Below are 16,819 nucleotides of genomic sequence, written 5' to 3' on the forward strand. Positions count from 1 at the left end.
ACTTGGCAATCTTGTATGTGCAGTTTTCCCCATTCCAATTTCTGAGGGGGAGGGGAGTTCTACACATGCATGATTTCATGTATGTACAGCTGTTTGTCCATCTCACTGAAGTGAATGACATTTGTGAGCAAGGAGCTCTGTAGGTGAAACAGAGTTCAGAAACTTGTGGAAAACATATTCTGAATGTTAGACCCCATGAGATAACCCACCTGATACAGCATTTTTTACAAGTTTCTGAACATTGAGAATATGTCTAATAGTCTGATCATATGCCCTTCTCCCCTCAGAAACAAGCTCCACTGAGTTCAGTGTGATTTAGTGTCATATAAATGTGCATTGGATTGCATTCTAAGTATTACTTAGGATAGCTTACCGTAGACAGCAACATGCATCAGGGCAATTTGTCATTAGATGGGGGAGCATGGCCATTATGCAACAGTTTTCCATATATTTCCAATTAATCTGCTAAGTGTATAATGTTTCAAAAGAAGCTGTATCTGGATTGAGGGCTTAAAATAAGGAGGGTGGGGAAATAAGGCCTAAGCAATTCTATTGGCAAGAACCAGAGTCACAGACAATACTTGCTGAAGTCTAATGCCTTTATATGGCAGACATGACAGCCAATCCTGATCCAGACTTTGCTCACGCTCTGTAGAAAAGAGAAAGTCTGATCATCACATTTTAAAATTTAATAAACCAGTGGCTTCCAATCAAGCACAACAAGCAGCTTCTGTTAACAAGAAAGAGCATAACAATAGATGCAGAGGTTAGCAACCGTTCATCTCTTGTTCAAACTCTACATGTTAATGAGGGAGCACTTACAGTCACACGTACCACAAGTTTGTACATGGAAACATTCGCTTCAACTTACAAATTAGTTTTGTTTTTGTTTTCATTTTTAAAGCTTCTTCAAAGACAAGCAGAGTCTGGTTGGGGCTGACTGTCATGTACCCAAGGTAGTGGTAACTAGTAGGCACGGCATCCCACAGTTTGCTGTGGATGGTGGTAAACTCCAGTGAAGGCAGGCCACTCAAAAAACACAAACGTTTTGGGCACTCTCACACACAAAGCAGGCACAGCCGTAGACGCACACCTGCCTGATACTGTAAAACCTTAGTATGTGCTTTATGGGCTGTCTGGAAGTAAGCTGTCCATCCATCTTCGGTGGAACGCATTCTCAGGTGAGAAATACCTGATGCATACAGAAGTGCATCAGTATATTTCTCTATGCTCACCTTCCCACAAGAGATGCCTGATGTTCCACAGTTTAACTTGACTCAATTAATGGTCAAAATCCAACTGATTTTAGCAGACTTATGCAAGCTCTCTATAAGATTTTTTGTTAACCAAGCTCCCAAGTATTACACACTGTGTGAAATGATAAATTATACTTTTGTTGACGTAGGGATGCTCTTGCATTTGTAGTACCTTATTCAGATAGCCATGTATTTCTATGACTTAGAGTGTGTTGTTATTTTTGAGGGGGTTCACACTTATGAAACGTATGTTCTGAACACACACCTCACACAGAGGCCAAGTCTTATTACAGGGAGCCTCAGAATAATCACATCATATATACACATTGTCAGTATATGCACCAGGCTGAGTCTCCACTTCCAGTGCCCCTCATTTCCTTGCACTGTAAAATGAGCATCTCTGTGGTTTCCAGATTCAACGGCAGTTAGAACGTTGTGGGCTTCAAGGGCTGGAGGCATTTACAAGAGGCAAAAACCTTTAAAAACCTGAAGAAAAGCCATGAATAAAAGTGGGTTGTTTAAGCAATAATTTTTTAACAAATGCTCAGGAAATAATAATTCTAACAAAATGTCTTTTGGGCTATCCATTTAGAAGATGCTCTATCAATTAGTGTTTTATAATGGTACAGAGTAAACTTGAAAAGATTTTACCGTGATAACCTACGTTCAATGTAAACAACATCAAAGCCATCTTGCTCTTTTGATTTCACTTCCTGAAGCATGATTATGATGTAAAACTTCATATGTGTGTTGCATATTTTTTCTTCCTTAGTCCTTTTGTAGATTTATTTTGGGTCACAAAAGGTGCCAGTTTCACTTCTGCAAAACTATTCTTTCATTGAGAATATACACAGGTATAGTTGCATGTCTCCTTTCTGTATCAGGTTTTACAGTATATGTTCTAGCTACACATGGTGGAGTTTACCAGCACAGAAGCCCTTGAGCAGACTGTGGGATGTGTGCAGTAAAGATGTGTAACCGGAGTACCTTGCTGCATGAGAGCTCCAACTCCAAACCAGAAACTATTAAGTAAAGTAAAATTGTTTTCCACCACATCTGAGTCAGGGTTGCACGGGTGGGGGTTATACCATTCATAGGGTGTAAACCTGTGGTAGTTAACAGAAACAGTTTGTAAACATCAGATTTAAAAAAAAAATCAAATAGCACCAGCAATCCTGCTAAACAATGCACAAAATGCAGAGATTAATGAGAAAAAGAAAGAAAAATTAAAGCCATATTAATAAATGTACAGCCACAGCACAAAAGCTCCTAAGCAGCCTTTGCAATTCAAGAAGCAGGTTTTAGAACTCATACTACAGGCCTGGTACCCAGGGCTCTTTTTGTAGCAGGAACTCCTTTGCATATTAGGCGACACACCCCTACTGTAGCCAATCCTCCAAGAGCTTACAGAGCTCTTCTTACAGGGGCTTACTGTAAGCTCTTGGAGGACTGGCTACATTAGGGGGGTGGGTGTCGCCTAATATGCAAAGGAGTTCCTGCTACAGAAAGAGCCCTGCCGGTGGTACCATTAATTATAATCGGGGGGGGTGTTAGAAAAAGGTGCTAATACTCATATATAAGGTTGCCCCAATTTCCACCAATTCCCCCTTCTGGACTTGGAAGAGCCCCCCCCCCCAACAGTGCTGGTATTCAGTACTGGTGAGAACCACCACAAAAACAGCCCTGATAACTGTCCTCTGATTTGACCCCTGATAGGTAAGACTACAGCATCTCTCCAATATATAGAAAACTCCTTTCCATGTGACTGCTCCTCAGTAGGCACATTAAAATAGAAATGGAAAAATGTGGCACTTGAACTGCAACTATTCTAAAGGCATCTCTTGGCAATCACCAAAGACTATCCCATCTACCAGTCTTCTTGGCACAGGTGCTCCAATGTGCTGTCAGAGTTCCTCAGATTAGAAAGGCATCATTTCAATGGAAGGCAATGATCCATGTATACATGTTGATCACCTACCTCCATTACCATGAATGGGATTCTCTGTGTACATAGGATATTTATGTGTGTGTTTGATCAGTGTAACCATGGAGTAAGAATTAAGGGTAATTTACACTCCATTCAGCAGCAGCAGCTGTAACATGGTGGCTTGCTACCTATGCATAAATGTGAAGAGGTGAACTATATCTTTCAACTCTGAAGAATGTGTGGTGGATACATGCCGCAACTGGCATGATTTTTTGGTTCATGCTAAATATGTGTTTGGAGAGACTTCTCTTTATAGTATATAGATGGGAAAACATAAGGTTCCTGATGCATAAAACTTGAACTAGCCTTTAAATATGGTCAAAATGGTAAAATCAAGTCCAAATCCATCCTCAGCAATTTCAGCCTAGCCTAAGAAGAAAAGATTGGATTTATATCCCACCCTTCACTCGGAGTCTCAGAGCGGCTTACAGTCCCTTTCCCTTCCCCTCCCCTGTGAGTTAGGTGGGGCTGAGGGAGCTCTCTGGAGAACTGCCCTTGAAAGAACAACTCTGAATGAACTTATGACTGACCCAAGGTCACACCAGCAGCTGCATTGTGGAGGAGTGGGTAATCAAACCTGGTTCTCCCAGATTAGAGTATGCACTCCTAACCACTACACCAAACTGGCTAACTAACTCATGGCTAAGTGATATCAGGGTAGCAAATGCTGCTCATTGGTGAAATAGCGCATAGGCATTGCAGACTTAAACTGATCCTGAAGGTGCCATATGTAGAGCTACACTTGTCTCCTACAGTAGTGCTTTCCCTCATCTGGTAATATAGGGTTGCCAGGTCCCCCCAGCAACTGGCGGGGGATAGGGGTGTAGGGTTGCCAGATCCAGGTTGGAAAACTCCTGGAGATTTGGGAATGGAGCCTGGGAAGGACAGGGACCCCAGTGGGGTCCAATGCCACAGAGTCCACACTCCAAAGAATCCATTTTCTCCAGGTGAACTGATCTCTGTAGCCTGGAGATGAGCTGTAATTCTGGGGGATCCCCAGGTCCCACCTGGAGGCTGGCATCCCTAGCCAACATTCCCCTTGAAGATATCTGTTTCCATGTGCAGATCTTACTGAGTTAGCATATGGTTCTGAAAAGCCAGAGATTCAGTAATAATGTGTTGATGTAAGAACAAAAGAATGCTGGGATAATATCAGTGTTTCAGAGATCTATAGAAGACTTTAGAATCTTTAGAAATGGAAAGTATTTCTTTTTTGCTGGCAGCATATACTATGTCCTACTGTCAAATATAAAATACTTTGAAAAATTACATTACAAACTGTCCCTTGTCATGGAACCCTGACTGCTGCCAACCCTTACAGCTGCAGGACTTAGTTTTATGAGATGTTTATGAATATGGCTTTAATTGACAATGTCATGCTAGTACATTTTAATTGCTGTTTTCACAATATAATTAAGCTTTGAATTTATGCACTTTTGCAACAACTAAAGTGCCGTGCTAGGCTTGAAGCAATGAACGCTGATAATAATGAAAGCACTAATTGAAACATTGTAGTTTAGGAAGCTGTTAGTTAAACAACATCATCATTCTTGGTACAACAGGTTATGAAACAGATTCAAGGGGGGGAAATGCCTTGTATTCATTATATAAAATGTTGTCAAAAACCGAACCTTTGAATTCGAAGTACAAGAAAATAATTCCATAAAAGTGGTGAGTCTGATGAATAAGCTCTGTTTCCAGGTTCATATAAGTCCTGAATTTACTGCAAAGGCAGTTTGACCTACCTGCTGTCCCTCACTATCCATTGCCTTCTTTGCGACTACTGTGAGCCTCCACTCACCAGTGCTCCTTCCACAACCATTTTCAATTAAATGTTTTAGTGTGCACACTAAAAATAACAGCAGCAGGCAACACTGGATAGAAGTATACCAGAAGTGTGCAAGTGGAAACGTAAAAAGACTTAGCACACTTCCTGTTGCACAAGGTATTTTCGAACACCTAATGCTTTCCTGCCGAGAAAACAGTTCCACAAGATCTTGCACCAAGTGGAAATGCAGGTAGGGATGCAATAAATTGGACATAGCACAAGCAGCTACCATAGTCTTTTTCTTGCATTTCCACTTGTGCAAGAGCTGTAGAACTGGTAGAAATTTTATGCTAGATTAAAGCCAATGATAGCCCAAATAACCAGCAGTTTGGTGTTAAAGTTTGTGCATAGAAAGCTGGCAGATACTTCCAACTGAACATGAAATCTAAGTACTAAGAAAAATCTTGAATCTAACAATAAGCCCTAGATTCTTTATAGAATGTCATCTTGTGCTATATGACGCCCCTGCCCTTTAAATTTATTGAAATCTATTCATTAGCAAATATATTTGGAATTGAGTTTTGTTCCAATCTAGGTCCACAATTTCCCCTTTCCAGCTCTTGTGCAATTCCCATCCACATGAACTAGAGTAGTGTTTGGCAGACCATGACATGACTCAAATGCAATATGAGACTCTGGTTTGGTACAATGCAAACAGGCACTTTTCTCTTTTATAACTGATATAGGGTGGGGTCACAGCATGAGATAAAGTGTGTGGGGGAAACGAGGCTATTTCCTCCAGAGGAATTTGACCCGCAGTTGTGCGATCACACAGTCCTTGGAAGCTGCGGGTACAGCCCACCACTGCATGATCAGATACAATCATGGGTGAGTCGGGGTTTTTTTTTTTTTGCTGTTTGTTTCCGATGCGCTTAAACGAGGAATCAAGGAATTGTATCTCCGCACTGAGGGCTCCCCATGGAGTTTGCAATGATGTGCATACTGTGAAGGGGGAAAAAACAATGGCATGGAGTCAGGATGGCCTGATCAAACCATCCCGATGCCATGAGAGAATGCTGGATCGATCGGACAGGGGAAAGTCCATCCGTGGCCCATTGCAACCTGTTTACTACTGGATTTTACCCGGTGTTTTTTTACTCTGCTTCTGTGGCAGAGCAGAACGGGTTGCCAACAGGTGTGGAGTGCTTCCCAGATGTTTGTGTCTGATCGCACCCTTTAAATCCGCCCAGCATTTGCGCCTACGTCGGGGCTAATTCTGCGTGTTATCACAGCCATAAGCTTCTCATCGAATGCACAGAATAGTTTGCTGTTGCAGCTGAACCAGCAGAAATCCCCTTGCCCTCCAAACTGGTATTACAAGCTATGCACAAACCATGGCTTGCAAACCAGATCTGCTGGGCAAACACAAAATATAAAAATAAATTATTGTTTGTGCTTTGAGAATGGAAGGAGAGATTCACAAGCATAGGGCTGGTTCATGTAGCACCAACTACGATTTTGCAAATCTCTAGGCAAATAAAACTCTAGTAGTATCTCTTGTATCTCTAGTAGTATCAAGGATTTCACTCTTCAGAAATGTTACTGCTCAGCATATTTTTCTGCCCTACTCAAAAAAGCCCAACCCCCAAATTTAGCCGCCATTGAAATCAGAATTAAAGATTGCCTCTGACCATATCTGAACAAGGTAATTGACACTTAATCTCTTGATCATGTTTCACATTTGATATTTATGTAATAGGGAAGGGGAACAGTTATCGGAATCGTAAATATAAGTTCACTTCAGTATATTAGAGAATACTTTCTAACTCTATTGCATTTCCAGGGAACCCTGGAGATCATCTACAGGAGGAAGATGATGCATTTGGCAAATCTCATTGATTGGACCTTGGTTCTGGGTCAAGCCCATTTTGACTGGAGCTAAGACTGGATTAATAAAACTTTCCAAATTAATCTTCTGCTTCCCATAGATCAGCTCTGCATTTTACTTGGAAAGTTCACTACTTCAGCTTTCCTTTCCTTTCAGATACAAATCCTTGGAAGCATTGTGGTTTACAAAATGCACAGAATCCATTGTTATATGATTAAGGTAAACATTAGCAAATTAACAAAGAATAAGAGACAATAAACAAGCTTGAAATATTGAGAGCAACCAGCACTCAGAATCTAATCCAATTCACCTTCACCTCAGTGTGAGCCTGAGGCTTTTACCACATTATGCAGGAGCTGCTGTGAAAGAAACAAATCAAACTGGATTACATTCTAGTTCCACAAAAGTCAATGGCTGCAGCCAGGCACAAAGTCATGCATACATAACTCCTTTTTGAAGCATCAAGAATATGTCATAGTGAAACTATGTTCAGATTGCAGGCAGCAGGATTACATTTTCTGCTTATAGTTCAGGGCTCAACTGCAGAGTCTAACCTATTAACACTTGATGTTGAATTGAATGCTAGTGCAGGTTAGTAGTAAGAATATTAGACTAGATTTATGGAGAAACTCTCCATTCAGGATCAGCTCCCCATTCAGACATGAAGCACACTGGGTGTCTGACTTTGGGCCAGTCACTCCGTTTCAACCTGTGTGTTTCACAGTATTGTGTAAATAAAAGGGTGGTCCACTGTGTGTGGGTATAAATATAATCTGCCAATATTAAAGGCATGATGTCTAAAAACTTTCAGTTTAGCCTCATGCATTATGTTCTCTAGGGAAGTGCTGATGATCTTTATAAAACCTGATCAGTCCCATTGATGATGCATTTACTCTTTTTAAAATTTTTATTTCTTCACATTCTTAAATAAATCCATGATAGTGCTACATAAGAGATATACCACATTGTTTGCAAATGAAACAAATGTAATCATACAGATATCATCTTGTTAAATTGGACAAAATGTTTTTAGGATTACTAATGGTTTCCAAGGATAATTTAGATTAATGTGAAACATTTTGTTCCACAAAACTTCTATAAATACATTGCTAAAAGTGATATCTTTCTTTAAACAAAACCAACAAAAATCTTTCATGACAAATGTTCATTAAAAAACTTCTGAATATTTAAATTCCCATAATTATTAAAAATAAATTACCTTTCATTTATACTGGCACTACTACATAATCAAAGTGGAAAATGTTTTGTCTAGAGTACAAATAAACACAAAGATCTGTGACAAATGGACTATTTCTTCAGTAGTGAAATTCTCCACATTGATGCTTTTAAAACTGCTCATTATGTGAAATTTTCTGCAGTAGATTTTTCTTCACCAGGCCCAAACCCGAAATAGTCTCCTTCTTACCTTGCATTTTCAAAATCTCCAGTTTTAGCAAGTTTCAAAAATGTGGGGTAAGAAGGAGGAAAACTTCAGGTTTGGGCCTGGTGAGAAAAAAATCTACAGTGGAAATTTTCACTTTAAAAATGTCAATGCAGGGAATGTCACTACTGCAGAAATGGTCCTGATCTCATCAACAGAGGGCAACAACAGAAGCACATTGCTGGAAGATGAAAATTAGTTTGGAGAAACAATTAGACTGTTCCATTTTGTTTAAAACAAAATCAAAAGTCTGAAATAAGTGCACATCACTTGCCCTAAAATAAGTATGTGAGAATACTTATACTTTGCCTTTAAGACCACTGTGCCTCACAGAAATAAGCTGGTAAAGCTTTCCACATCATCTCAGCTCCGAGGTAGGAAACGCTACACCTAGCAAATTATTTGTGGTCTGATAGCAGTTAAGCTTTGGCAGTACAGAAAGCTGACCAACCTATAAGTCACCCATTACAGCTCAGTGGATACATAAACCTTTGGAAATTAACATCTATTTCAGAGCTACAGGTTAAGTGATGGCATTATATATTCCTGCCCTTACAGGGAAAAGAAGCAGTTGTAAGCTACTTCATCTTCCTCTTGAACGCAGATGAAGACAGTTTCATTGTTGGTTCATTACACGGGGGGAAAAATAATCTGTCATTGATGGTAATGTATACAATCACAATCTATGAACAACCAGATCTTGTGAGAATTTATAACTGTACCCATTTCAGAATTGTATAAGATCCTCATGGAAACAGCATCATTATTTCACCATCTGTCTGTCGGTCTCTTTCCATGTCACCAAAAGAACCCGAAGTAGAATAATCTTTTAAGAGATGTTGCTTAAACTGTTCTTTCATTTTGGTTTATGAAACAGAAGCACACACTTTTATATGTTTAAAAAGTACAGTTTGTTCTTTGAAAATTACATTGGTTGAATTAAAATGAGTTATTACCAAACTATGAATGATTCTCAAACCTTTCACCTATAGGTGTATGTTGGTAAAAATTTTGTGCAATGATCAAAGGAGCACAGGTCCAGGTAAGGGTTTTTATGATATGTGGTCAAGGGCATTCAATATACATTTTATTAAATAATGGCAATACAAATAATCATTTTTGTATTGTCCTCATTACTTGGGATATTTAAGCCAGGTGTGCTAAGAAAATGAGTCTTTAACCATAAAATACACTTACAGTATTCTAAAGCATCTTTTCTTAGAATGGTGATTATCCCTTAACTGAACAAACCATAAGTATTTGATAAATGTCCTTACCTTTTATCTGTATTCACAATAATGATTATCTGTAGATCACAATATTATAGCAAAGGATTGTACTCAAAATATAATATCTATTTTATTTCTGGGACAAGAATAATTTACATGACCACTACAAAACATTAAGTAAAGAAATAATGTGGTGAGCTCATAGATGTGACCTTTGAACCTACCTTGCAATTACAAAGAGCACACAACTGACTCCAAGGCAAGCTAGGAGGACATACATCCAAATATCAGGAGAAAGAGGGTTTAGAAAGGAGAAAACACCAGGGTTTGTGCCATTGGGCTTCCGGTACAAAATACTGATTCCCAGCGTCATGAAGGGCTTTGAAAAGTCGATTACTTTCTCTCTTACATAGGTAATTGTAAGAGGAGCAACTGCCAGGTCAGCTTTCTGGAAACACAAAGTTGAAATAAATATTTTCATTAACAGTCATTCACATAACAGTTTATGCTTCCACTTTCTCAAGCATGGTGACATGGCTTCAAGGACAGTCTTGTTACATCTACACTGGCTTTCAATTTGCTTCCAGGCTCAACCCAAGATACTAGTATTGACATTTAAAGTCTTGTATGGCTTGGAACCAGCATACCAGAAGGACCGTCTATTCCCATATGAACCTACTAACTGTTACTGCAATCTTTGCGGAGGGGCTTTGCTTCAGGGGTGTCATCTACGTTAGATATGTAGCAACCCAGTCTTGCTTGGGGAACCAAAACTGCAGAATTCCCTCCCCAGGGAGATCTTCTTGTGCTCCTCTGTCATTATCTTCCATCAGTGGGTGAAGATATTTCATGTCTGGAAATTCCTAGAGATGCACAATGTCACTTCTGGGTTTCCCTGGAAGTGACCCCACTGTCACTGATGTCCCTCACCCCATGTTTCCTGCCTTTTTGCTTTGGTTGGTGCCTGCCTTTTTGTTTTGGTTCAGAGAGGCAGTGGGAGAAAATTTTAAAAACTGCTGTTGGGCCATCGCTGTAGGGCTACCAAGTGGGGGCGGGGGGCGGGTAAACCCCCGCTTTGGAGGCCCGATTTCTGCCGCTGCGGAATCGGGCCCTGGGGGGAACCCCACCCCCCGAAGCGCAGCGTGGGTGATGCAACCATGTCGAGCACGTTGGGGGCGTGGCCCCAATCGTTGGAGGGAAAACTCTATGGTTTTCCCTCCAACGATTGGGGCCATGCCCCCAATGTGCTCTACGTCGTGCATCACTTCCTGTGAACCCCGCCCCCCGAAGCGCAGCGTGGGTGCATCACAGGAAGTGGCGCAACCACGTCAAGCACGTTGGGGGTGTGGCCCCAATCGTTGGAGGGAAAACTCTATGATTGGGGCCACGCCCCTAACGTGCTCTACGCCGTGCGTCACTTCCTGTGAACCCCGCCCCCCGAAGTGCAGCGTGAGTGCGTCACAGGAAGTGACGCAACCACGCAGAGCACGTTGGTTTTCCCTCCAACGATTGGGTCCACGCCCCCAACGTGCTCTACGTCGTGTGTCACTTCCTGTGACGTTCTGCCTTCTACTAGCACAGTTTGATTTATTCCACTGGGTGACTTTCAAATAAGATATACAAGTGTACAGTTCAGGCATGAGCTGGTGACTTTATTATTATTATTCCCAGAAGAGAAGACATAGATGTAATGTCTCTAAATAAGTATTTATCCCTCCATCACAGGGAGTCTATTTGGCTATGACCAGAAATTGGGCTTTCCCTGTGGCTCTGTGGGAAAATGTTCTAGCTGTCTTATTGTAAGGTGAATTTTAGCCCTTTGTATTTTATCTTGAAATGTAAATATTTTTTTCTGCTTAAAATTTCTACTGTTCACTGCCCAAGCATATTGGAAGGATGAGATATTATGTCCAAACAACCAAACAAATAAACAAATGATTGTATTAAATTATTGCATAATGAGTAGAATAAAAATAATTTAATCTTACATGATCTATGAGTTCTTTGACCATCCCATTCCATTCTCCTTTGTCATTCTGGGCTCCATATTTACCATCAGACACTAATTTCACTTCATAAATGAAGCCTAAAATATTTGATAGCTCCTTCAACAAATCCAGACAGTACCCTTCAAATCTGTCATTTCCATAAAGGGGTTTATCAGATTTCTTGTACATGACATAGGGATCTTCCTATATGAAAAGATAGTAGACATTCAGAATTATTAATTTTGTATTTCAGCTTAATAAACCACAAGTAAAGACAAATTGTCTCCTAAAATTGTACTGATGTTTAGATTAAAAACTGTGGTTGGATTAAATTGTCTCTATAAGGAGAATGAAGATTATACACCACAAAACTATCAGGTATCTTTAACAGTATGTAAAAAAATACTGCCTAATTTTAAATAAAAATTAACAACTAGGACAAAACTAGGGTGCTTTCAAGGTATAAAAGCAATTTAAATGTGTGTTTGTGTGTGTGTATCTTCACCATCTTTTCCTGTACAGAATGTTACCACTAGCTAGGAACCTGAAGCTAAAGTTTAGCAGAAAGTTTGCTTAGATGCAGTGATTATGATTCATCACATCTCAAAGACCTGCACTGATGCTTTTGGGGGCATGATCCTCCATGGCATACACAGATGTACATAATTTGAGCAGCAAGCCTGCTATAGAAGCATACTTACAATTTGTTTAACCATATAATCTACACTTCCATGTCATGCTTAGGGAAAAAATTGTTTCTGAGTTTAACAGCTACAAACTAAGCCACCTTCTTGAAGCAGAAGAATATACATTTAATGGAATAAATGTACATGTGACACTTTGAAAGCAAGAGGTGACAGGTGCGATAGACTACAGAATCCATGTTCAGGTAATTGATTAGTATGTTTCAAAAATGTATTGTGAGGACAAAAGCTAGATGGAGCTGTGCGAGAAAAAAATCCAGATGATATTGGTTTGCACACACTTGTGTACACCCCACTGGATAACTAAACAAGCTCTTCTTCTTTCTGTTCACCCAAACACTGCTTTCAAGCAGAGCTGAGCACAGTTCACCACTGTCTGTTTCTATTATTTTAAACTGTGTTTGGTTCAAACTAAACAGTGAAATTGGCTAAAAATATTGGAATCATGTACGTGTAGTCTAGTTAGACAGCTCAAAAATGAATGGTCTGACATGGTATTTGTTAAAACGCAGTGGCTTTAATCTAAACCGAGTACAGTCTGGGAGGGTGCAGGGCTGCTGCTGGATTGGCATTGTGTAAAGACACCTCTGGTGTGAACTGAGACCTCCCTAAGGATAGTGGATGCCTTGCAGTCTCTAATCCTGTGATTTATCAGCACTTTTCCGGGTCGTAGGAACTGAGGGCCAAACTAGACATGACGGCATCTCTGGGTTAAAGCCTAAAACAGCTAATTTAGCAATGCCACCATGACTGATCCTGATTGGACCTGCAGCACAGTGGGACAAGGCACTCTTGTTCCCTACTCATGCCTTTTCAGTGCTGTAATGGTGGCCATTTCAGCGCTTGAAAAGTCATATGGGAAGGGGAACAAAAGTATTTCACCCACTGCGCTGCAGGCCCTCATTGGCCACTCTGTGACACAGAGTGTTGGACTGGGTAGGCAACTGGCCAGATCCAACATGGTTTCTCTTATGTTCTTATGTTCATTTTTAAATCACCTGTGTTAGGCTTTAGGCTTTAAATCACCTGGGTTAGGTGGGACCCAGGGATGCCATCACATCTAGTTTGGCCCTGAGAATCTATGCATACTTCTCCATATGCAAGCAATGCAAACAAATGCACCTCTATACAAGCCTCATACAAATGATCTCTTCAGTATATCACGGAGGGAGTTGCTTCATATATGAGCCATCCTATGTATGGGCTATAGTTGCAAATAAAGCCACTTCTAAGTCCACTAATGTCAATGGGCTTTTAGAAGGCTGTACTCTTCTCAGATTGCACTGTTAATATATTTATGCCATTAAGTTTGTTTTTAAATATCACTTACAATTTCCCCTTCCTCCCATTGATGATTAACTATTTTTCATATGTATTGTTGTCAGTGTTGCAAAATTCCAGTTTGGGAATATAACAGTGCAGAAAGTTACATGGCCCTAAGACTTGGCAGGGCTCTTTCTGTAGCAGGAACTCCTTTGCATATTAGGAGACACACCCCTAATGTAGCCAATCCTCCAAGAGCTTACAGAGCTCTTCTTACAGGGGCTACTGTAAGCTCTTGGACGATTGGCTACATTAGGGGTGTGTTGCATAATATGCAAAGGAGTTCCTGCTACAAAAAGAGCCCTGCTTGAGAGGACTTACAAGTGTGTAATTCTATTTAGGATTGCACTGTAAGCAAAACAACCTAAATAAAGCAAAAGTAATCCTTGATGAATAACAACAAAATTTACCAGAACTTACCAAAATTGTGGTGACTATGAGGGTTCGGTTCGCCAGCGAATCAGTAATATTGGTAGATCTGTCTTTATTGCTGTCTGTCATATTAAGGCCACTGTTTGAGTTCCAAACCCCAATCTACATAGAACAAATCAGATAATTGGCTGCTACCTTTATTAATGATGTTAAGCTAATAATGCTTCATATAAATGAATGTGCATTACAGTTGTGTACAAGAAATTCGTATTTGTTAAGACTGCACATCACAGCAACAGACACCAACAGTATGACATATTGAAGGGGGGCAGCAGGTACAGTTCTAAGTAGGGAAATGATGGAGTGTTAAACACAATTAGTCACAGGAAACACACCGCTCATTCAAAAGCAGGCTGAGATGTTTAGCCATAAGAGCGTAATATTGCATGTCAAAAATTTAGCTGTCTATTAACAATTCTTCTACAAAAGTGGACTTTACCTGTACTTTACTTTCTACTATATATGTCTTAATTCATGGCTTTTCCCAACAAATGGGAACAGCTCTCCTTTACTATACAACAGATTTAAACTTAGTTATAGATACATGCTGAAAAAACCTCATAGTATACAGTGCCCATTATATGTACTCTAAATCTGCCGATGGCACAGATTTGTTTTAGTTACTTCTTAGCCATTAATATCACAATCAAAAGTGCTGAGAGAAAGTTCAAACATAAGGAGGGCAAATCTGGCCTTTGCTTTCTTTCTAAACCTTAAAGCTTCATGAAAAGTCAACTAACAGTGGCCAAAATTACTCTTTATTTTGGAAAGGTTAGAGAATAGGGCTCGGCACGAACCGGCTCATGAACCTAAATTTGTCATGAACTGGCCCAGTTTGTGGTTCATGAACCATGGTTCATGCAATCACATCTCCCATGAACCAAACCAATTTTCATGGAGGTTTGTGCAGTTAATGGGATTGGTTTGTGGGCCAGACATGCTGGCACCAATGAATCAATTGTCAAGGCAACAGGAGGGATGGACTTCTGCATCCCTTCTGGACCCCTGGAAACACCAATCCTGGCCCACCAAAGCTTGACAGGCAGCTCTGGCTGCCAACCAGAGAACATCCATTCTGCTCGACGTAAACAAAAGGGACATATACTCCAGCTCATGACTCAGCTGCTTTCACTTTGCATCAGGCAGTTAGGGACAGAGGTAGTAACTGTTTAGAGGCAGAGACTAGGGAAGGAATTGGAACAAGGCTGTGATTGTGAACAACAGTGTTGGTGCTTCAGGGCTCTGAGGTGCCTGTTTCTCTGCTACAGCCAGGCAGAGGGGCTCAGCCCAGTGGGTTCCTTGCCTGAGGACCCACATACTTCCCCCTTAGTGGGATTTTCTGCTCAAGCGACTGATGCCTCAGCTGAGACCCCACACTCCCCCTCAGTGGGATTTTTGGACACCTTTCCCTGGCTGGGGAGGTGTCTGGTGGTCTCAGGGCTCTGAGCCACCTCCTGTCCCTCTGCTACAGCCAGGCACAGGGGCTCAGGCAGTGGGTTCCTCAGTTAAGAATCTACTCTCCCACCTAGTTGTCAACAACACCCTTATGTGCCATGAGTGTGAGAATAAGATCAGAAACACCAAAACATATCGTAGAAACTTAGAACAGATCATCCAGTTCAATGACCTGCCATAAAATAAGTCCAGAATCCATCAGCTTACAGTGCCTCAAAGAAAGAGAGAGAACAAATATAGTTCTCAGAGCCACATAGTACTTCTGCAAGCTAATTAAATGACATCGGGGGAGGGGCACAATTACTAGTGCTATAAAATTATAATTCAAATTTGACAAGCCATTTAAGGACAGGTCTAACAAGAGATGTTCTACAATTTTCAGTTCATCCTTTTAAAAAGATTGTCTGATTAAGCAACATCTAACTATTTAATGCTATGAACAATATACTGACAATATACTGATCAGTATACTGATCCATACAAACAGTTCAACTGAACTTGGATTTAACAATATAGAATCTATGATGATGTATGCCATAACATACCCCAGAAAGTGTGGTTACTTTTGGCCTACTCAAATTTCATAGCTATTCCTTAAGTTATTTGAATATATGTGAAATAGATCTTTTAGGCACTGTTTATGTTAGCACATGCCAATTATAAATCTGTATTCTTTAATGACACTTTATCCAATTGATATTCCAGAGACACTGCTTTCAAAGCCTGTCAATTAACTGTCAATGATATATTCCATATAGTTTGTGGGCTTCTGTTAGGGTTTCTGATGGACTATTACTGTAACCAGGATCAGAGTCTGAAAAATCAGTGGATTGGAGTCTCCATCAGAGAACGTCCTTTTCCACTTAAATAAGGCAGTAGTTTTTCTATTCAGATTTACTGAATGCAGTCATTGGATCCATTAGTTATCTCCATCCCTGACCTATCAGGCTCTCTTGTGGTTCCATGAGTCTCCTGCAAGACGTCTTCTAGGCTCTGCAAATCACCCAGTCTAAAAATACAGTGTTTTGAAACCAAGCATTGGCAAGCCATTTTTATACCCTTCTACTGCCATCTTCTGTCACATGATGAAGATTTTTTTTTGGTTTGGTGATATCTCCTTCCAGTCATGTTTTAATTGTTGCTTTTATGTGTTTGCATGTATTTAGTCCTGGTTTTAATTATTTTGATTATTTGGGGGGGTTTGTTGGTTTTAATGGCTTTTAAAATATGGTTTTAATTTATTAGCTGTCTTGATGGCCCTTATGAGGGCAGGCAGGTAGAGTATTTGACAAGATAGACCTAGGGTTGCCAGGTCCCCTCATCGCTCTGGCAGGGGATTTGGAGGGTG

General features: G+C 40.4%; 1 protein-coding gene across 1 annotated transcript in view; it reads right to left on the reverse strand.

Moving 5' to 3' along the window:
* Positions 1 to 16,819, reverse strand: part of GRIK1 (glutamate receptor, ionotropic, kainate 1) — a 187,346-nt gene that overhangs the window by 40,007 nt on the left and 130,520 nt on the right. Inside the window, exons 11-14 of the mRNA XM_015422986.1 lie at positions 14,005 to 14,118; positions 11,558 to 11,761; positions 9,794 to 10,017; positions 2,244 to 2,362 (exon numbers count right to left, since the gene is read on the reverse strand). Coding sequence (XP_015278472.1) covers positions 2,244 to 2,362; positions 9,794 to 10,017; positions 11,558 to 11,761; positions 14,005 to 14,118 — 661 coding nt within the window. The remainder of the gene's footprint in view (positions 1 to 2,243; positions 2,363 to 9,793; positions 10,018 to 11,557; positions 11,762 to 14,004; positions 14,119 to 16,819) is intronic.

This window comes from Gekko japonicus, unplaced genomic scaffold (assembly GCF_001447785.1).
Source record: "Gekko japonicus isolate JY-2015 unplaced genomic scaffold, Gekko_japonicus_V1.1 scaffold178, whole genome shotgun sequence".
Lineage (NCBI taxonomy): Eukaryota > Metazoa > Chordata > Lepidosauria > Squamata > Gekkonidae > Gekko > Gekko japonicus.